Source organism: Astatotilapia calliptera, chromosome 20 (genome assembly GCF_900246225.1).
Source record: "Astatotilapia calliptera chromosome 20, fAstCal1.2, whole genome shotgun sequence".
Lineage (NCBI taxonomy): Eukaryota > Metazoa > Chordata > Actinopteri > Cichliformes > Cichlidae > Astatotilapia > Astatotilapia calliptera.
Window position 1 is genome coordinate 4,603,010 of NC_039321.1, and position 23,916 is coordinate 4,626,925.

The window sequence follows — 23,916 nt, forward strand, 5'->3', positions numbered from 1 at the left end:
TGCGTTGTGTGTTTTTATTTTTACACGTTCAATAACTTGACAGGAAATGCCTAAATAAAACATAAAAGTAATGAAACATAATTTGAGCTGTGTTGTCCTGTGAAAGTTTAGATGGAAAATCAAAATGGAAACAAAACATTGAAAAAATATCATTTTTCCTTTTTAAAAATGTGATATTTAGCATTCAATCATATCAGTCACCATTCTTTACACAAAGACACTGTAGTATTATTTTCCGATGGGAGTGTAATATCCACATGTCACCACAGGGAGGCATGGCAGGATTCAAAAAGAAAAAACTTGATTTACATCACTGGATCTCAAATAGAAACAGATAGATTTGTCTCCGTCCCAACGGTGCATTGACCTATTATCATGGCAGCAGCATCATGACCTTCCCATGGTACACTGCTTCCCTCCCCTCCAGCCCTCTATGCCAGCCTCACTTAGCATCAGAGCCCAAGAGAGTCAGTACACCCATGAGCCTCACCCGAGTCACTTAGTCTCATTATGTAAGAGAACAAAGCTGCCTGCATTTATTTGTAACTTTATTTTCATCAGAAGCGATACACAGTCCTCTAAACGCATCATCGTTAGCCAAAAGGCTGGTTTTAATCTCTTGAGAATGAACAAATGGAAGAAAGGCGCTGCGAACGGCTCTGCAGAAAAGTGCTTTAAAAATATGAATTCATGGAGAGTACTGGGTGTTCTAGAAGCAGAGAGGAGAAAGGAGATGTTTACAGTTTTCCATTTAATATAGAAAACCCCACAAAATACCTTGTGACTAAGATTCTTCACACTTGACAAGACTGACAAATAATGAAAGGCTTTCTTTTCTGTTCATGTAAGCTTTTCCAAGCTCCTTCTTCATTTTCCAGTTACTTCTTGACCCACATCTAAAGTCAGAGGTCGAGATTACAGTTTTTGTGTCTTGAAACTTAATTTGGCATGTGAGGATGATACCAGGAGAAGCAATTAGATAATGTTCAGTTCTATTATGAGAAATGAAGATAATTTATGTTGAGCTAAGCCTGTAGGAAATAAATGCAAGGCAAAGTAAAGTGTGTGTGTGTGTGTGTGTGTGTGTGTGTGTGTGTGTGTGTGTGTGTGTGTGTGTGTGTGTGTGTGTGTGTGTGTGTGTGTGTGTGTGTATAAACTCAATCCTCATCATCAGATTACAGCTCTGTAATCTCTGGAATCATCCATGTGGTAACGTTTAATAACATATCATAATGTCATCTTTCTTTCTATGCACGCACGCACACACACACACACACACACACACACACACACACACACACACACACAAAATCCCTCTTCCAGTGTCATATGAAAAACACTGGGTAATCCTGGGTTCGTGTTTTCCTAACTATAGATGAGTCCCTCAAATCCAAAAGATGTGTTTAAGCTTTTGTTAGTAACCAAATTTGCTAAATTGGCTTAAAAAAAGGATTTCGTGTTAAATTATTAATTTAAAGGCCCAATTTATTATTAGTTTTTGAAACAGCTGTTTTATCTGTTTGTCTTATTTAAACTAAATATGTGCCACTTTGATGATATTGCATTATTAAAAAAAACTATCAAGCTATCAAGACAGGCTTTAGAAACAACTGCTGAACTTTATTTCCAAAATACGTGTGTACTGTGTGAAGAAATATCAACATTAAAGTTAGATTTCAAAGTTACTTTTATGTCATCCACACATTTACGGACACACTTTGGTTAAATTCCCTCCACCAGATGCTTTTAGTAGCCATCAACAAGATTCTGGAATAATTCCAGCTTTATATTTAAACACTCTTCCTGACAGACTTTATTTAAATTGATTGGTTTGGTGGATTTTAAAATTTGGAAATTTAAAATAGGGCTGAATTCTGGGATTTGCGAGCTTAATGATAGCCTGCTTTATCCATACAGTTTTGATGTGTGTCAGGGATCATTGTCCTGTTACAACACCCAACAGTGTCCATGTTTTCACTGTCTAACTAACTAATCGGAGGTGAAGTTGCATATTTTGGAGGACGTTGTCATGCTTTTTTATTATTTCATCCTTTTTGTGCAGCGCATCAGTGACATTGGCGGCTAAACAGCTGACATCTGGTAGAGTGTTCTGAGGTTTGAAAGTCTCACCCTGACTCCTCTAAACATCCCTCGTGTCATTGTGGCCAAATATTTCCATATTTGTCTCATCTGACCATAAAATCTTTCTCCAGAGAACATTTGGCTTGTCCATGCGGGTAGCTGAAAATCTGGGTTACCTCTAAGCATCTGATGGTGACAGTTTATGTCTTCTTTCAGACCTCTGCAAATTGGTGACACATCTGAATATGTTGTATTTTGTGTACTTGTTGAAACTGATGATCTGCAGTTGTTTATGAATGGCTTAAAAAGACCAAACGTATATACAGCTACAATTCTGTTAGATCTTCACTGAACAAATGTTATAATAATAATAATTTATCTTAAATTGCTGTATGGATGAAAATAAAATGTAGCTTAAAAGGGTTGATATTTATTTTAGATTTTACTTTAAAAATGCAGGAAGGTGATCTGGTGGCTCTAGTTTGCTGCTGCAGGAGTTGTGCTGTATAATTTTGAGCCACTTGTCCCTTAGAAGGAAGGTACTCTGTAAATCAATGCAAAACTGTTCACCTTTATGATGAAAGATCTCTGTCCTGATGTGGTCCATTCCAGGATAACAGTGTCTCGATCTATATGGAATGAGCCATCACAGAATGGTTGACAAGAAAGAAAAGGATGTGAATTGTCTGCTAAGACCTTCATTGTAATCATATCTCAACCCAGCTGAAGACCTAAGGAAGATTTTGAACATATTACGCAAAACTCACCACCAGCATCTCGACTTTTACATTGTTTTATTTCCATTAGTCCTAAGAATGCAAAGAGAATCAATTCCAAGACCAACTGAAGCACTCGTGGCACACATTACACGCCCTATCATAAATAAACTTACAGCATATTTTGGTCTTTGTTACAAGCCCTAATGTGAAGCTTTAGAGTTTCGGATAATTGTTTTTGTACATAACATGATATCATGCAATTGCAACAAGAATTTCCAGTGAAATGGAGCTGAGTTAAAATGACATCAGCTTTGGATCTCCATCCTGTTATTGTTCTAACTCAGCTGGAAGGTCGGTTGCAGTTCATCGGTTGCTCTGCAGATGTAGGGGATCAGGAGGGTTAGTGTACGATGACAAACTCCAAGCCTGTGAGGATTACAGTGTCCTGTGCCCTACAGGTTATATTTAGCAGGGTACCAGTCATGCTTCACAGTGTGGTTGTCCTGCCACACCGACCAAGTTCACTTAGCCCAGTGGTGGTGTCACTGCAGGGATCAGTGCAAAGAAAATCCACTGAGGTTTCATAACAAAGTGCCAACAGCCAATCAAAGCTGCAGTCAGGCAACGCTGCAATGACAGCTCAGTTAGTGCCTCAGCAGCCCTCATACTGTGCGGTGATGTGTAGAAGAATTACATAGATAGTGCAGGAAATAGTGATGTTACCTAAAAGAAAAGGAGCAAGGACAAAAAAGAGAGGGGAGATATTAAACTCAGGAAATTAAAACAACATCCTGCTTTTAATTGTACAAATATTTGTTGGGTTTCTTTGGATTGTAACAAGGGTTACGGATGTATTTTTTATTTTATAGGTTATTTAACATGAACAAAGCAGAATTTACAATTAATTAATGTAGATTAATTAGTCTCAAATAAAGATTTGATCATTGCAAACAAACCTTAAGAAGTAATGTAATTACTTTTGGAACTTTTTTAACCCAGCATGTAGAGCTAATGTCTCTAAAAAATGCCATTTCTATTGTTATTATTGTTGTTTTGCAGTTGTACATCAAGCCTTTTGTGGTCAGTACAGTCACATTATTAACCAACAGTATGTTGTTGTTTACAGCGTGCCTCAAAACGTCATTACGTATTCCCCCAGCTGGACCAATGAGAGCACAGGAGGGCGTAAAGCGGTCTGGCGCCGGGTAAAAGGGATTTGACAGTAGCAGGTTTCTAGCTGATCCTTCAGTTGACTTCCTCAGTGGGGCCGAGACAGAGACGATGGCGGCGGCTGCCTGCAGCCAGCACACCGCTGTCACTACCGCCACCGTTAGTGGCAAAAAACCGCATGCTAACAGAGAACATAGCCGGAGGAACCGTGAGAACTCTCGACGGAGACAAGCGGCTCTTTTGTTTCTCAGTAACATCTCCCTGGACGGCCGGCCAGTCCAGAGTAATTCCGCTGAAAATCAAGGAACCCGCCACCACAAACACAACGACTCGGAGGGAGCAGACTCCAGCTCTGCGGCGGGGGCTGCAGCCGGTTTGTGTCCGGATACCGGCAACAGTAGTAGCTACGGGACATTCTCTAATGTACCAGCTTCCGTAAGCAGCGGGACAGTCACTCATTCCGCGGCACCGAGAACGGGACTCACCACCGTGCCGCCGATTCTCGTCCTGCCGTCGGACACGGACTTCAACGATGTGGGGAGCACCGAGGTGTTGCTGGAGTGTCGCAGAGGCTCGTTTCCTTCCTCCGGGAACAGTAACCTGCTCTCGGCGTCCCCTTCCAACACCAGCCTGCTGCCGTCGCCGGTGGGACCGCGGAAGTCGTCCACTTTGCTGTCGGTTCAAAGCTGTAACTCGGTGTCCTCAGAGCCGCGACAAAGGTGAGATATATACGGCGGCGTTTCTGTTCTCTAATCGGGTGAGCGGTGCCATCTGAGCCTGGCTTTCAAGCTTGAATTTGCATGTTTGTCGTCGGTATTCCCCTTTAAACAACACCTGAAAGTTAACAGGGAGACCAGCTCGGCAGGTAGACTGTAGCCGGAGTAGTTTAGTTTGACTTTGACTCGAAACAGTCTTTCTTGTTCACAAACTGAAGCACCGACATTTCATGCTGAATGTGAGCTGGTGATCCCAGAGTTGATGTGTGAGTTCAGCTACTTTTGCTCCGGTCCACTCACTCCTCAGACATTTAAGGACGTTTTAGGACGTGTCAGCGGTCACGATGCAACAAATTCACGGTTAGTGTTGCTGCCTGGAGGTAACCGTGAACTCAGAGCAAGAGCTTGTGTAGTACAGGACTCATAGCAGTTGAATTTGGGACGCAAACTACTGAAAACCCAATACCACCAGCATTTAATGACATCAGACTCACGCTTGCATTTTTTCATTTAGTGGCGTAATATCCTTTCCTAGAAGAAACAAGACATGTGGTGACAGTGTTGTTTATGTCTTTAACTAGGTTGCATTGCGTGGGAAACGGCTGGCATTTAAAAACGAGCTTTTGTTCTTATTTTGTTTCCTATTTTTGGTTTCTGTCTAATTTAGTTTCAGTTAGTTACCGGAGTAACAGTGTGAGGTTTTGTCTTTTTAACTATTCCAACATAGGTGTAGCAAACTCTTGACTCACTCTCATGCAGACATCCCAGTTAGGGTACCCAAGAGCCTGCAACACAGATAATAAACAAAACAAATTGAAAGTTGATAACCTATAAAATAAAACCTATACCTAAAAAAGACCTATAAACAAAATGTGTTTTAAGAAGCGATTTAAAGAAGGTTCCTGACTTCTTGACCCTTATCTCCCCGGGCAGTTAGTTAAAAGCCAAAGGGTCCTGATGAAAAAAAGCAGGGTCACCTTTAGATTTAAGTCTGGACTTTGGAGCTGTAAGGGTTGCACTGCAGTGTAGCCTGGGCCTAGACCCAGATCTGTGGTTTAAATGGGAAGGGCAAAATCTTAAAATCAATTCTAAAATGTGCAGGAAGCCAAGACTTGAGTGATGTGATGTTTGCTAAAACCAGGAAAAAGCTGCACTGCTGCGTTCTGAACTAATCAAAGTCGTGAGAGTAACCTGTTCAAGGTGTTATAATCAAACCTCGAGGTCTTAGTGTGAAAGTACTGTTTTTATTCTCAAGATCGTCGTTGTTTATGTGTTGTTCACCAGGTTTATGGGCAGGCTTATCTGTTTTTTTTTCTCCCTTGAGAAGGTTATGTTTTTGGTAGGGTTTGTGTGTATGTTTTTCAGTCTGTAAACATGGCTCGAAAAGTATTGATTGAATTCTGATAAAACTTTGTAGAGGTGCAGAGTGGGGCCATATCAGCAGTCCTTTAATATTTGTCTTCAAAATCAGCTTAAACTGGCAGAAAATGGACAGGAAGCTTTATAACTTAGAAACTATCATTCTTACACTTGTGGTGTTTATACAGTACTTTCTGAATGTTGAAAATAAAGATTTACAACATCATGTCACATTTGACCTCTGACCTCAACTTCAAGGATAAAATTTCTCTGAAGGTCAAAGTGATGATGATAATGATACTGTAGCTATTTAAAGTGACAATAAGTTTTAAGACTGACAAGAACATGTTGGCACGGGATTTGTTTTGAGTCTAGTTGAATAATTTTATTATGACATTGTTATGTACACTACAGTAACATGTATTTAGATGGTTATAAGCTAACAATTTGAGTACTTGTATAATTAGGGCTGGGTATCGTCACTGATTTCTAGAATCGATTCGATCCACGATTTGATTTGATTCTATTCAAATCGGTAAAATTTTGCCTCAGACAGTCGGAAATATTATAATTCAGATAACGCATCAACATTTCCATATTTTTTGTCTATAAAAAGAAAGCTGACACTTGTGAGACTTTATCCAAGGTGTGAGCATCACAGCAGATGTCTTTGTGTCAAAGTAGCTGAGAATAAAAACAGAAAAACATGAAGGTGATTTTCCTGGCCTGCGATTTTATACAAATATTCTGCAGTAGATCAAAAACGAAAGAAAACCATGAATCACCTCATGAACATTACCTGATGCTGCTGAAGTGAAGCAGAGAAGAGTTACAGAGGTTTTATTAGAGACACAGCTGAGCGTTTTGCATAATTTACATAAGTTTAAATTTGTTCAGTAGCCTATTGAACGGCAGAAATGAGGCTTTCTTGTCGGACGTAGGCAAAGGAAAAAACAGCGTCCGACAGCGCTGTAAACAACGGTAGACTTGCGCGTAATAAGCAAGCGAATAATGCAGAAAACAGATTTTTAGACGGGAAACTGTCCTTGAAGTACACACACACAGAGACAGCGCGCTTTGCATGAAGTGTGATTTTTATCATGCTGGAAGCAAAACAGCAAAAGTCAGAGGGAATTCATATTGGAGAGAAGTAAAACCTGCAGCTTCAGAATCAGCGCAAAAATTACGTAAACACAAGGCACGGACCCGCCGATGGATCAGAATCAGCGAGCTGTCAGCTTTCAGCCCCGACCGTGTCCGTGCCGTCGGGTGAGAAAGGCGACATCTCAATGATTTGATGCGTCGGCGGGTCCGCGCTTTGTGTTTACGTCTTTGTGCAGAATCCGTGTTCCTGCTCTCATTTACTGTTTTAGCTGTTTGTAGGGCTGCCACGATTTGTTGACTAGTCACGATTACGTCGACTATCAAAATCGTCGACGACTGATTTAATAGTCGACGTGTCGTTTGAAGCTTTGTAAGATCGCAAAAGACGCAGGAATAATAGCAGGATTTAAGAGTGTAATAACGGACTGAAACAGAAGATGGCAGCACAGCATGTACAAGGATGCCAGCTGCCGTTAAACCCCGAAGAAGAAGAAGCAGCTGTGTCCCAGAATTCATAGCGCGGCCCAGCTTAGTTTCCAACAATGGCGGTAGCTAGTTAGTTTTAATATTACTCTTATTATTCTTTCTGGGTCACAAAATAAACGTTTAACATATTTTCAGGCGAGAATGTAGCTGTGTAAACCTCAAATATCTGCTCAGTTTATCAAGACACCACATATTTTCAAAAGCGTCTGTTACCCACTAGCTCGATAGCTAGCCGGGGGCTAGGTCACTAGCGCCGTGAGAACACCGGACTCCCGGCAAATTGTTTTCAAACTCACCGCCGTCTTTCGCGACTCAGGTTAAATATATATGAGTCACTTAGATAAATTAAAAATGTTGTTGTTTGGCTTTTTTTTTTTTTTTTTGTATTTTATTTGTTCCTGAGTAAATCGGTTTGGCTGAGATTAAAGTTATAGTTTTTACACAGCTGAATAAACGTCAAGCAGACAGCTGATTATCAGAAGTGTGAGATGCTGGAGAATATACTCCGGTGTCCTGTTATATTTTAGATAGCAAGGAGTTTATTAAACTTTACCGAAACAATCTGCAAATTTCATTAAAATTGAATAAACTATCATCTTGTCTTTATTTTTAGTTAGCACCTTAAAAGCTTAAAGCTGTAAGCTAATGATAGTTATATAAGAGCAGATGCTGCTGGTGCAATAAGCTGTAGTTTTACGTCCAGTGGATGATGATCTGATTAGTCGACTAATCGCATAAATAATCGGTGACTAGTCGACTATCAAAATAATCGTTTGTGGCAGCCCTAGCTGTTTGGTGGTTGTTGAAATTTTGTGAGGTTTAACCTGAGGGCAAAATAAATGTATATTTAAAAATCGATTCAAGATTTTAATGAATCGATATCACGTTATCCAAGCTAGAATCGATTTTAATCAATAATCAAAACCCACCCCTATGTATAATGTATCTGAATAATTATTTTTTGGAAAACAGGCCAAATAAAAATAGCCTAAACTTTGCCCTTATTTTTACTGCACAATAAACTTCTTAAAGTACATTTTAAAAAGAACAACAAAAACAAAATGAATCTACACAAAGTACAAAACTATGTCCTTAAAATTAAATCGTGTATTAAGAGTGCGTGAATCAAATATGACCTAAGATTGAACCTTGTGGTACACCATAGGTGAACAAACTGTAGAAGATAAATTACTTGCATTGAGAAAGTTTATTTCTCAATAAGTTTATTATTTGGTTTCATTGACATAAAATGAAACCAAATAAGTGCACTTTCCTCATGCATGTTTTAAGTTGATCTACTACTTGAAAAGAATGAAGAGAGTCGTGGTTAGCTTCAAGAGGACCTGCATTGTGTAACGCGCTAAAGCATAATTACCAACAATTTTCTTCATGTGTTGGCAAATTTTACTCTATTAGCAAAGCCTAAAGCTAAAGTAAGGTCCTTTATACACTACCGGTTAGAACACCCCAATTTTCTAGTTATTTATTGCAATTCAAGTCATTCAAGTCCAATGAATACCTTGAAATGGTACAATGATAAGCTGTGAAATGCCAGAGGTTAAAAAAGGTAAGGTTACACAAAACTGAAAAATAATGTACATTTCAGAATTATACACAAAGGCCTTTTTCAGGAACCACAAAATGGGTTTACTTAGGCCCTTTACACTGCATTCAGTCATTCAGGTAATGGCAAGCTACATTGACAGAGCCGAGGCTGCCAGACACTGGCACCACCAGGCCCCCTGACCACCACCAGTAAGCAAACATGGGGTATCTTGCCCAAGGATATTTGGCATGTAGACTGGAGGAGCCTGGGATTGAACCACCGACCTTCCGGTGAGTAGGTGACCCGCTCTACCACCTGAGCTACAGCCACCCAAAAGATAACCAGGCTAGACCAGAACTACCCCAGGAAGAAGGAGCAATATCTGCCAAAGGTGACACATCAAAGTAGACACATTTGACTACTTTGATGTGTGAAAGCTGTAGAATATATTTTGGTCTATAAATTGATTCCATGAGTTCTTTTTTAACTCCAATTGCTTATTTGTGTTATGCTTTTTTCAGAGTGCAATGACACATTAAACTGCATAATTTTCAATAAAAACTGGAAAAATTGGGGTGTTCCAAAATCTTTGACTGGTAATGTACTCTTTATTTTGTTTTATTAGTTGGGTTTTATTTCTTTTTAGAGTTTTAATTTTAAATGTGTACTTTTTTTATTTTTCACTTGGCTTTTATTTTTCAACCCTGGCTCGTTTTAGTTGACTCTGATGACTGTGGTAGCCAGCTGTAGAAGCCAGCGGCTTTGTAGGCAGGATATGAACCCAGAAACGGTTAAAACCACCAACAGACGTGCCGAAGACGAGCTGCCTTCTGTACCACAGTAACCCCCAGTCGGTTTCAGTGAGGTGTTTACTGCTCTACTTATGTTTCTCTTCCTGAAAGAGGGGGGAATTCAGACATGCCTACAAAAACAGATGGAAATGAGCTGGATAAAAAGAAAGTTGCAGCAGCAATGAAAGTGAGAGATGAATTTCTTAACATAAAGCCTGTGTGTGTTTTTTATTTAGTTATTTAATTTTTTCTTGAGTGACAGGGAGTTTGTGTGTTTATGATGCATTCTCACCTGGCAGCGGTTCATACACGCTGATCCTGCGTGAGTGCTGATGGATGGATCAGCATCGTCATCATGTTGGCAGCGCTTCAGACCCAGAGAATGCCAGCCACGCAGCGATAAACACCGCTTAACCTATTTACACCTAACAACAGGCTGGGAAATTACCAGCAGATAACAGCTCATCAGTCAGACTGCTGCACCAGCCTTCAGCTGCAGCTCCTGTTGTGTGAGGATTTGATTAATTTACTGTGATGATGCACTTACAGTGTTTTATTATTTTTCCCAGCAAGTGGGCTGCCAATAATATTAATGAGTAAAATTTACACACCTAATATTGGTCTGTGATGTCAAGAGTGTGCGATGTGAGGATAAACTTCATTTGATTTGATTTGACCACATTATTATCATTTTTGATGGTCATGAAGTGTGAGGAAGTAAACAAAGGATCAAATAAAACCACGGACAGGAGGATAGAAAGATAGTTTGAAGTGTTTATCAGATATTTTTTTTAATTTATTGTGTGTACAAGTTTCTGTTAAATTAAGTAAATGATTAAAAAATCAGATTTCATCATTACTTTATTATTTATTTTAATCTATTTTTTTTTTTGTCAGCAGTGCTGTCTTCGCCTCCTCCTCATGACAGGCAGCTTCACACAGCCCTCCCCTCTCTAGTTGATGTTCACAACACTGAGTAAAACTCCCATTTCAACAATACTGACGTTGGTAAAATATACAATACAATTAAACAGCTGTAAATGGCAACCTGGCCAGCACAGCGTTAACATTAGCTACCCAACAGTAGCGTTAGCCTTTTGTTACCATTAAGGTAGCAGGTCTGAATACGGGACAGGAATGATCAGTTTATAACTTTATATCAGCAGACATAACATTATGCATAAAATTCCCATTTTTGGCATATGTGCCATATGCCATAAATATTGTATTAAGAAACAAGTGATGTTTTCATAATTAGTGCCACAATTCCAATTTTTATTTTATGTCTCATATTTTCAAGCTCTCTTTGAGGCCTTTCAACCTTTGCTTTCGTCTGCAACCTTTAGCTGCATTCGTAGAACAGTGCCCCCTAACAGTGCAACAAAGCACTTAGCTTGTTACTGTAACCATGTCTTTAAATTAGTGCAGTAATCATTTATTAATGCTGAAACACTTTCTACACTCGGGCTGAAGCGCTGCTCACTCGCTCGCTGCAGCAGGAACCCAGTTCCCCATGTAAGTCATTAAACTTTGATCCGATTCCCACCAATAATCCACTCGCTGGTTTAGGAGGGAAACTGTTCTGCAGATTTGGGGCTCAAAGAGCTGCTGAACACATAACAAATGTTGAGTTTCCTGTGTTCATTGGTTGCTGGGCCTGGTTTTAAACACACTGTTCTTCTCACCTAGACTCTTCCTGGTGTGATGAAGTTGGCCATCATCAGACATGACCATCAGTCGCACTCTGTTTAGCCTTGAGGTTCAGTGTGTGTGAAGTGCTGCCAGCCAGCTAGCCAACCACTTCATTTGCCTGCTGAGTGAACAAACTGTGAAACTGACACTCTGTTACAGAGTAAGGACACTTAGCTGTTAGCTAACACACTTTCACTGCTGCTGTTTTGATACACCTTCACTCTGTTCAAGGAGCTTTTTGATATTTGATATCTGGAGGAACTTAAGCATCTTTCTTTCTTTCTTTCTTTCCGACAGTGGGTTTCCAGTCATGTGTGCATGATATTGAAGACTAGTTTTAACAGGCTTTCATGCATGGTTGGTGGGGCTGTGTATCACTGCTTGCTCATGGTTTGATCCATATCTTTCACACATGATGCATATGCACAGGCCATATTTTCAGCACCTGTTTTGTGTTAACCAGTAAAACGACAGCTTGACCTTCCCACTCAGCTCTCTCTTCACCAAAACACAATGGTAATACATCCACATCTCTGCAGACGCTGCTGCAGTCACTTTTTCCTGTCCTCTGCTTGTGAACGGCGGCCCGGAGATTCTTCGTAAACACACTTTTCTGCTTAAGAGCCATGACCTTAGACTTGGAGGTGCTTATTGTAATGTTTGCAGATCGGCTGGTTACAGCAAAGTGGAGTTATCTGGCAGTGCACTCACTTGCACTTTTGCTTTTCTCAAACTGTCTGCTCCCACAGCTAATTTCATGTGACTGCCTGTCACTGTTGCTTTTCCCTCCGTTTTGCCGGTGTCTCCATTGCAAGTAAGTGGCAAGGTTTGTTATACTCCCACTGTACTTGGTAGTATGCAGTTTATCACGCTGCAGTTGTTATATCAACTGCCGTTTGCCTGTTTTTGGTCAGGAAATGGTGAATAACAAACACAAACAGAACCGATTTATGATGTCTATATATGTAGTGGTTGCTTTGTGATGTGCAATACATGCAATATACTTATTTTTATGTGGAAACTAAGGGTTTCAGGGGGGAAATAAAATACACAGAAAAAAATTAACATTGGGTCAGCAGTGGGCAATATCTTGAGATCATACGACGGCCCTTTAGGGCAGAATTCCACTTCATTGTATCTCAAATCTCTCCAAAAATTGAGTTAAAATGATGTCACACATGGTTAGTTTTGCATTAATAATTACTACTCACACGGCTCCAGTTTTACTCATTTTATCAGGCTTTTACGTTTTTGGCACACTTACTCAGTTGCGGTGCAATAAATCGACACAATTGGAGACGTGCTTTGTGTAAGCCTTTTTAATGCTTGTGGTCTGCTTGTTTCTGGTTCAGCCGGTGTCCCTGTTCTGGTCTGGATGTTTGTATATTCTTCTAATTTCTGGATACAAACCATGTCTTTTCAGCCTAAAGGGCCCGTCTTGCATTGTTTTCACTCTGATTCGATTGTGAAATTTCTGATCAGAAATCAGCACCATGCTGGTTTCTGTTTACGAAATAAATGGCAAAATCAGGATGTGAACTGCATCCAGTGTGTGAACGTATTGTGGTTTTGATCCATGTAATTATGGATCAGATCAGTCAACCCTACTTGATGCTCTCCTCGTGGACTTTCTCTGTTCTTGTAGCTGTAATTTTGCAGTATTATGAAAATGCTGGTTGCTCTTTTATGAGCGTATGACAGATGCATGAATAAATGCATGTACGTGATATTTTGAAATTGGATGCATCCATCATTTGTTGAATAATACTGTTGAATTTACTGCACAACAGAGCACAAAAACAGTTCAGCTGATATCCAGCTTCTTAGTTTTGATTATATTACATAATGACTTTATGTTTGAGCTCAAAAATGAAACAAGATAATTCAGTTCAGAAGGCATAAAAGATTTTTTTCTTTTACAGTTTTATTGCTGCTTTTTTTGGAATTTAGGACAGTGTGAAGTTTCAACTGAACTAAACCAAAACATTTATTAGGACACAGTCTGAAAGGGCGTAAAGCATGTAATGACATAATCTAATTCATGATTAAATTTAACCGAGCTTTAATCTAAACCTTAGGTTTTACATTTCTTTATATCGCTCTCCAGCTGTCCTGGAAGAATTTCTCTGTCTGAGGGAGAAAAAAGGAGCAGAGACTTACAGAGCACCGACTGAGCAAAGTCACCAAAGGGTTTTTGTAGGTAATTTAAAGTGAGCGTGTCAGCCTACTCAGAATTTTGTGCTGCTGAGGAGCATTAAAAACGAGGTGATGGTGCTTTTTCGTAGGGTGCTGGAGTATCCTGTCTGTGCGAGTTTGGCTGGGTGTCAGTTATGTTGTGTGGGTGCATGCGTTTGTGTATCTAAAGGCCTGTCACAGTAATTATATTATCAGCACACTGCGTGATATTTGGATATGACCTCAACCATTTTCCCTTTGATAGCAGATCTACATAATAACAAGTGCAAAGACTTTTATGTTCCACCTTTTAACTATTGGCTCATTTTGCATGGAAAGGTGCTTTTGTCACTTCGGGACTGGTTATGATTTTCTTCTGCATTTTTCCACAAGATTCAAAAGTACTCCACCAATTCAGTGTTGTACTTCTACAGCAGACTCATAATTTAAAAAAAAACAAAAAACAAAAAACAGGATACACCTTACACACTTGTGTCTATTAAGTTGATGTTGCACTGATGAGGAGTTGCTACCAAATCCTTAAACTCAACTGTCAGAATCAGCCTTCGTGTTGTACTTTTCAGCCCTCAGCTGTAATAGTCTGATGATATTGTCTCCACCCCTCCCTGATCTCAAGGTCAAGGTCACAAGGTCTTGTCTTTTTCAGTCTTCTTGTACCTGCTGATCTGGGTTTGCTTTGCAGACAGCCACTAATTAAGTTGAGTCAAGCCGTGTTGACAGTAATCAGCCTGTGTGTGAACTTTGCAGGATTAATCACACCTGTGAGCAGTCTCATCAGTGCACGCTGCTTTTCTAGGTTACTTAACAGGATCTTGGCTGTCCTCAATTCATAGATATGAGAATTTAATAGTGATACTACAATCCAAAGGAAATATGTTGATGTCTGTGTGCCTTATCGCCTCAGCTAAATATAGAGGGGAATACCCTGCATATCTATACGTGCTGTGGGCAAATGTCAATGCTTATATCTGATTGTGACTCCTGCGCTGACTCTGTTTTTAAGTACAGCCACCGTTGACATCATACTTGGTTAGTAAGTCCCATTTTGAAGCTTCAAGCTGAGTTGTTTCCATCCAGCTGTTTGACAGCAGAGCAAGGGCCAGATGTGACTGAGAAGTCCATAAATGCTGCATGTTTGTGGCTTACTGAATTGTCAGTCGCACGCTGAGACACACTCGGCTTCATTCTCCTCCTTTCTGACTTGAATTCAATTAAAGTATTGAAGGACTGTTGTGGTGAAGAGAGAGCTGAGCCGGAAAGCAAAGCTCAGGTTTGAGTTGATCTACATTTTAACCCTCACCTATGGTCGTGAACTCTGGGTCGTGACTGACAGAACAAGGCTGTGGATGCAAGCAGCTGACATGAGTTTCCTCTGTAACGTGGCCTTCGAGAGAAGAACTCAAACATGCGGAGCGAGCTCGGTGGAGGAGATGAAGTTGTTTGGACATCTGATCAAGGAGGCATCCTGATCTATACTAAGCCATTAAAATGCATAATCTTACATTTGCCCTAAATGTCTTTTTCTTTTAGTGCACAGTGTAGGTCTAACATCAAGAAAAAACATGTTTGTGCCAAACGCAGTATTTTTTAGCCTTAGCAAAACACACCTGAGGACTTTTAGTTTTCTTTTTTCCTCCAAGACTGACGCAGCAGATCAGTTTTTGTGCCAGGGGAAACACTAAATCTCTCCTGACCTACCTATTAGGCAGCCACTCAGTCAGGCCTCTTTGGCTGAACTTCCCCTGGAGGTTCAGGTGTTCCCTGAATGACTTCATAGAGTCACTGACATCTAATTCAGACTGACTAAAGAGGGTGGTTCCTTGTTTAAATGGAGATTTTCCACTTGTGACATCAGGCTGAAAAGACTCGCTGAGCTCATTTGCATGGATATGTTTTAGGATCTTTGCATCAGTGTTCATTAAACAGTCTTTTACTGCCAGGAGTTTGTAAGCAGTTACTGGCTGAGAAAACTGGAATAAAGCAGAGGAAGAGCAACTGAAGGTCAACACTAATCTTCTCAGTGGAACCGGATGAAAGAGTGAAGTGGTGTTCACACAAGCGCTGTTTTACAGAAGAAGCTGTGATCTGGGTGTAATTAGCAGGACATTCGTGTTAATTTAATCGCATCCTTTTAAACCAGATCATTACCTTTTACTGGCTGTGAGACACCATCATAGATCCAGCATCACTTTAATGATGTAAAATACCAGGAACAACAGTCCTTCAATGATTAATGTGCATTTTATGACCTCAGAATTGAAAGGAGGCACTTAAATCTCTGAACATCCCAACAGTCGCCAAATAAGTGCGGCTTTAAAATGGACCAATCAAACGTTTCTCTTCTGATACTGGTACAGATTCCTTTGCTTTAGTTTGCTCCCGATACTGAGTAAGAGTTTGATACCAGTGTTGGTGTTCTTGCTTTTATGTGCAAGACATCAAGGTCTTTATTCTACTTTTCATTTGTCTCATGAGAACATTTGAATGCTGCCATTTATGGGTACCCACTCAAGGAAGTGGGTTGGATGAGGCACAGACAAAGAGGAGATAACGTTAATGTTACCCTGACTACAATAAAAGCTGCCTAGCATGTGTTTGGCCACACATTATGAAAATGAGAAAGCGGGGGTGAGGCATTTAGTCATGTCAGCTCACTTGTCCAAACTTTGCGGTTAAACCTACTCTAAACAAACAAACAGCAGATAAGACACACCTCCAAACTGTTGAGTCTTTGCTATTAGCTTCCTCCAGGCCGCTGCTGCTGAAGCGTGGTGTAGTAAAGACAGAAAAATATAACATTTAATTGAATCCATCGGCCCATTATCCTTATCCAAACAGGCTTTTTGGGTCACGATTGGACTGATATCCAAATATATTGGACAGTTACACCCTTATTTAATTCTTTACAGCTTTTAAATGGCCATAAAAGGCACAGTCACAGCAGTCGTTTCAACATTAGGAAAAAGCTATGATGTGGGTCGAATGGAAGATAACTATCATTTTCTTTAGGAGTTGATTGTTTTGAGTTTCTTTTTCTTCACTTTATCTTCCTGTTTTTGGTTTTGTTTTTTTTCTCATCATACTATATTGTTTTGTGGTTGTTTGTATGTTGCCAGACATACGTGGTGTCATGTTGCAATTCCTGTTTCGTGATGCCTGTATGTGGCTCTTAACACGTAGTTATTGCATGTTAGTGTGGTGAAAGCAGTAAGGTTTAAAGACTCTTCATGTAATAAATTAGCTGGAAATGATTCAGACTAATAGAGTTTGTTTACTGTTATTTTTTTTTTAGTCAAGTCAAGTGTCTTTGTCGTTCCAAACGTGCACTGATACACTACACAGTGAAGCGAGACAACGTTTCTCCAAGACCGTGGTGCTACATATGACATATGGCAGACAATCTACACAGGACTACATAAAGTGCAATGTGCAAAAACCAAAGCAAAGACAGTGCAACAGCAGACAGAACAGAACGATGCAGGCACAGCAGTGCAATAGAAATGTGCAAAAGACTGAGCATTTTTATTCACCTCCTTCAAGGAAAACTGAGATGAACTAAGTGTGGTTTCAGAGAAAATCTCCTTATCAACAAAACTGAACACTTTTCATGCTAAAATAACTTTAAACTACCCAAAAGTAGCTGTTCTTGCTTCGGCCTCTACTACAGTACCTGTCTGCTTACTGTGAAGGAGATATGTTTTGTACCGTAAAAGCAAAATCTGTGTGGAATATCAGTCAGCACTCAGGCAACTGATATGTTGGATATTTTCCCTGCCTCTCGCTCTCTGTCTGCACACACCAAAAGTGTTGCAGAATTTGTTGTCTGAAGGAGTAAACTTATCAGATTCAACTGGAAAACTGATTAGTACAGACTTTGACACACACACACACACACACACACACACACACACACACACACACACACACACACACACACACACTGTGAGAACAAACAAGGGGACCTGGAATCTGACTGACATCATCTGTGTGTCTTACAGTGTTTGTGTTTGTCTAAACATGCACACCTGTCCAATGAAACCAAATGAAACCCCACTCCCATCCACATCCTTAGCACACGTGACGCACAAACACACTTTCTCGCTTCACATCAGCCTGACTGTTCAGATGATTCTGGTACAAACTCTGAAGTCACAGATCAGAAATTTTAGAAATACTTCAGAGGAAAAACGATCCAGAGCGACATTCCCATTGTTGGATGGTAGGAACTAGGCTAGGCGAGGCTAGTGGTACTGACTAGTTAGCTTTCTAAAGGAAGCATTTTGAATTAGCTCTTTGTGTGGGTGACTTCTCTTGTAGAAGAATGAGGAAGACCTCCTTTATGTCTCTTATTTACCACACTCACCAATCAGTAGCTGCATAAATTGCTTACTTTGACATTGAAATATGCTCCCTTGGCATCTGGGTTCTTATTTTTTTTACACTCTCTGCACCATAAAAATATAACCATGTACTCTTATTTGTATCAGCCTACCATGACTCACTCATGCTACTTCAGAGTACTTTAAATCTTTTCTTAACAAAGTGATATGTTACACATGACTTGTTACTTTGTGTTTTGCAGAGAATGTAAAAGTGAAATCTCACACATGCCCACATGTGGGACAAATTCTTCTGCTAATAAAGATGCTCATCAGTGCATTCCTCCCACAAACCCACCGAGTCTTATCAGTCACATCCAGTTTGCAGAACTTTGTTCTCTAGAAACAGTTTAGGCTTCTCAGTAGGCTGATGAAGGGTCATTTCCTCTCACATGCTTCTGCTTTACTGTTTACTTTGTGCGGTTAAAGCCTTGTTAGTAGTGTCAGAGTATCTAAAACAAAAAAAACCCAAAACAACCTCAGCTTAGTTTTGTCTCTGAAAGTGGACCTCTGATACTTATTTTTCTATTTTCTCATTCAGTTATTTTTGTTTCTGTGATTGTTCTGAATGTTTGTACTAAACATAGCCAAATAGTTAGGTCAGTGTATATGTAAGAAACCTGTCAGCCAACATGTCTGGCTTCAGACTGACTTAGTTTATTTTGTTTTGTAGCTGCCTGTGTAAGGATTGGGTGATTTGCTTCTTAGTTTAATAATAACGATAATAATGACGACGACGACGACGACGACGACGACGACGACGACGACGACGACGACGACGACAACAACAACAACAACAATTGTTTTTGTTGTGCTCGTCACGGGTCACCTCTCACTCACAGCAGTTTTTCACAGGGAAAAATGTGCGGTGCAACAAGGTTACAGAGACGAGATAAATGAGCATTTCCGCAGATACGATCGTGCTTGGATTTAAAAATCAATCCAGCAGTCAGAAATGCCCTCCGCCTGTTTTCTCTCGTTTGGTGATGATTATTATGGCTCCTTGTAGCTGCTACACAAACACACATGCATGAACTTACATGTATAAACTCGCCTGTGCGTGCTCAGAGACATCTGTGCTGCATGTGTCAGTCATATTTGGATATGACTGACACTGACTGGGGGTATTGGTTAAAAATCACAGCGAGTTATTCCCATAACCTTTTACCATTATTGATCCCTGACATGAGCATCACAAGCATGGTCTGGTCTGGACACAGACATACTGCACAGGGAGAAACGTAACCACACATTTGTTAAACACTTTAACGAAAAACAGCTTTGATTTTGAAAGATTTGTAAGAAGCAAGAGGACAGGAAACATTTTTCTAGGAATCCAAAAGATAACCAAGAAATATTACGTTTTGGGTTTTTTGAGAAAAAAAAGAGGAGTGAGAGAAGAATGATAAGAAATAATGGAAGTTTTTGTTTTTTGGACCCAGGGGATCAGGCTGAAGGCGAAGCAGAAGGCGTTTGTTAATCCGGTGACGTAAGATGCGCAGCAGGCCTGCTGGGTAGACTTGTGTGTGTGTGTGTGTGTGTGTGTGTGTTGCTCAGTCAGACGTCCATGCAGTGTAATCCGTGTGGTGTCCGCTGTCTGTCAGTCACTGTCAGAAGTGTGGACACTGTCCTTATACACTGCTGTGTGTGTCTGTTTGTGTGTAGGATGGAGATTTAAGAACAACATTTAATCTATGGTTTGTGTTTTTATTAGTTTCTATGTTTGCTCAGGATTTAGCATTTAAGTAATTGTAATTGTGTGTGTGTGTGTGTGTGCGTGTGTGTGCGTGTGTGTGTGTGCGTGTGTGTGTGTGCGTGTGTGTGTGTGTGTGTGTGAGAGACAGAGAGAGGGAGGGACACTTTAAGGCATTCACACACGCTCATGCAGACAAGTAAAGACAAAGTGATGGTATGAGAGCAGAGTGTTTAGAATTTCACTTGCCATTTAGTTCCTTTTTTTTACATGACTGTTCTTATTTTAGTCTGTAGTTCCTGCCTTATTCAAACCAGTTACACTGATGTGCAGCAAAGCAAATCTTTGAACGCCACCAGTGAACCTATGAAGGTAATGATGCCAATAATTAATGATGATTTTAAAAATCATTATTAATGACTGAGACAGGTATTATTTTTTATTATTATTATTATAATTATCATTATTATGATTAATGACTGTTGCCTCATAGCACGTAGGTCCTAAGTTCACTTCCACCATCAGGCCAGGGTCTTTCTGTGTGGACTTCACATGTTCTTCCCGTGTTTGCGTGGGTTGTCTCTGGGTACTCCAACTTCCTCCCACAGGGTCAGGCTGATTAATGATTCTAAATTGCCCATAGGTGTGAATGTTAGTGCGAGTGGTTGCGAATGTTAGCCCTGCGGCAGACCTGTCTGGGGTGTACCCTGCCTCTCGCCCTATGACAGCTGGGATAGACTCCAGCCCCCCACCCCCACCTGCGACCCTCAATTGGATAAGCGGAAGAGAATGGATGGAATTAGAGTGACAGGTGCAGGTTTCCTAAACCTAACTATGTTAACTGACCCAACTCTCAGTGAGGTCAATCATGACATCCTTCTCTGGTTTGTGTATTTTTTAATTGTGTTGATTTAGCAGTAGATGTGCAGACATGCAAACAGATGGTTCAGAGTAATGAGCTGCTTGTGGTTTGGTTCTTTCTGGCTGATATGAGATGACTTTAACAAGGTCAGTATTGCTGCGTCCATATTTAAAATAAGACTTAAAAAATATGTTTTTTCCAACATGAAACTATGAACAAAAATCATCTGTGCAGAGCGAGACATACAGGAGAAATAATAATAATAATAATAATAATAATGGATTGGATTTATATAGCGCTTTTCAAGGCACCCAAAGCGCTTTACAACGCCACTATTCATTCACTCACTGGTGGAGGCAAGCTACGGTTGTAGCCACAGCTGCCCTGGGGCAGACTGACAGAAGCGAGGCTGCCATATCACGCCATCGGCCCCTCTGGCCAACACCAGTAGGCAAGTAGGGTAAAGTGTCTTGCCCAAGGACACAACGACAAGGACAGAGAGCCCGGGGATCGAACCGGCGACCTTCCGGTTACAGATACGCTTCCCAACTCCCTGAGCCACGGTCGCCCTGAAATGGACGATAATAGGCCTTACAGGTTTCATATAATAGTTGATGTAGGTACTTATTATCTGTGTTGCCTTTTTAACAACTTGTTTTTCTCATGAGAGGAATTATGACTTTGTCCAAAACCAAATGTTCAAATGTTGGCTGCACCTAATTAGATTTGTAATTTTAATTATGATTTTAGCTCCCAACATGAACAACTTCTCCACTCCTGAGTTGATACTTGGGTTTGGGTATCTGCTGATACTAATTAGTGGTCTGACACCAGTGTGGAGTTATTATCATGTTTCTTCATTTTTACTTAGAGACTAGGAGTCTCATGTCATATAAAATGAACCAATGAACCAAAATCGATGGATAATCCTGATAAATAATCATTAAACCTCAATCCAGTTGATTGTGATTTGTTGTTGTTGATTTTTGCACATGATCTTGCAGCTCTATCTCAGATGAGAATGATAGGGCATTAACATTTAATCTTTTTAGAAAATTATCACCATAATTATTGAAAATAATTGTGATTATGCTTTTTTTCCCATAACCAAATGGCCTGCTTCCTAATGAATTGGCTTCATTAAAAGTGGATTATTAGCCCTGATTGCATGTACTGATGTGGCAAACCAGCAGTGTGTCAGTTAGTGCACAGGTCATTTTTCAGTTTTCATCCAGCCTCGGTTTATCACCAAAGAACACCAATTAATTGTGTCCTGGTGTTTGAGTGTATGAAGTTACTCTTAAATGTCCTGTGATGAACTGAAGTGTAATATTAGAATGAAAGCAGATATTTTTGGACCAACATAAAGGACTGAGAGAGATGAAGGCAACGAAAAGTAGTGAGGAGTTAAAAGTAGCTCTGGCGCAGAGGAGAAGATTATAGCTGTTTTTCAGACTTCATGGATAACGTGACATCTCCTTTGTTGTGCTGTGACTGACTTTTCAATGGATCTGTCTGGTCTCAATAGCTCTCATCGCACAGCGAGAGAAAAGAGGTGAAAGCATGTGGAAAAGAGTGTCGGTGCTCAGTTTAACTTCAACTGTATGTTAGTGTTTTTGTCCAGGCACTTAAATGAAGAGACCTCCAAATAGCTCCATAACTAAATTATTATGACAGTATCTTGTCTGAGATATGTTGGTGTCTGTATCCTAAATGTTAGGAAGTGTTTGTTTTTTTTATGATAACTTGAGTGTAAGTGTAACCATCAGTCTATGACAGGAGCTTCTACAGGATCTGTGATAATGGCAGTCTAAGTGAGAAAGAAATTATAGTGAAACCGGCCACCTTCAGAAAACAGCCTGTCACCACATGGCCTATACTTAAATGCAAAGACCAAAATATGACCTGACTAAAATATGACAGTAAGTTAAAAATACACATTCCCATTTCACAAGTAATAATAGTAATAATAATAAAAGCTTCTTTTGTGTGACAGGGTGTGTGAGAAGGGGATGCAGTGACTGTATGTGACTAAGCTGGGAGAAAATAAAGCGAGTGACTGAAGACGAGAAAACACGTTTCAGTGAGGTAGACAAATGGATGTGGAGATCAGGCCAATAAAGTGCAGTGTAAAAATATCCAATAATCATATCCAGCTGGCTTGTACCAGTTTATTTTAGGCTAAAACAACTCGAGCTATTATTAGTGTGACTCTGGTGATCATGACTCAAACTAAACAAAGTGACTCCGACCCAGACAAATTCATCACTGCGGTTCCTAAAAACAGGAGCAGAACCGAACCTGCTCGCTGCTCACTCGCTGTTTCCTGAAGGTCGCTTTATTTCTAAAAAATGCACTTAAACACTATTCATTCAAATCCTAATGGGTCGACCTAAATATTATTAACTTGAATCATCACTTGGGTTTCACTTAGTTCAATGGTTTTGTTTGTAAAATCATAGTTTTTCATTAATGTACTCTGCAGCAGCAAAGTGTTTGGTTTGGCTTAGTGTGAGTATAGAGAACAACCTGGGAACTCAAATGTTCAAACCCCCAATAAAATGACCCCAAATCACCTTTCTTACAGCTGCAGTGAGTAGCTATGGCTCAGGTCATCTTCTAATTCAGGCCAGTATCAGAAAAAAATTGTAATAATTGTAATAATCACCAAAGTCACATTGTCATGTTTTTCTGTGATATCAGCACAACTTTGAAACCAATATAGTTAGTGTCTGTTGTACTTATGAGCCTTAAAAAATGGCAGCTGCTGTATTAACTGAAGCCAATCGGTGTGAATGTCTAAATCTAATTAATAACGTTAACTGGAACCGTGATATGTGGTGAAAAACCATCAACCCCCAACCTTGAAATGCAGACTGTTTTTGGCTTTTCAAAATAAGAAAATGTTCATTTTGTGCACGTGGACATGAATCAGTACTGCTCATGTGGGACAGATAAAGAGTCACGTTCAGTGACATGAAATTTGGAGTGGGAAATTTGTATCGAGGAACACGAAAAGAAGCTCAAATTAATTTCCAAAACCACAAATCAATACATAGAGACTGACTGTTTCACAAACTGCCATTTGAGTGTGCTGACTGCCCCCTCCAAAGGTACGTAT

At 40.0% G+C, this 23,916-nt stretch overlaps 1 protein-coding gene across 1 annotated transcript in view; it reads left to right on the top strand.

Annotated features, from left to right (window-relative positions):
• Window positions 1–3,963: 3,963 nt before the first annotated feature.
• The window catches only part of cables2b (Cdk5 and Abl enzyme substrate 2b), a 44,710-nt gene continuing 24,757 nt past the window's right edge, over window positions 3,964–23,916 (top strand). The window contains exon 1 of the mRNA XM_026153813.1: window positions 3,964–4,690. Coding sequence (XP_026009598.1) covers window positions 4,083–4,690 — 608 coding nt within the window. The 5' untranslated portion in view covers window positions 3,964–4,082. The remainder of the gene's footprint in view (window positions 4,691–23,916) is intronic.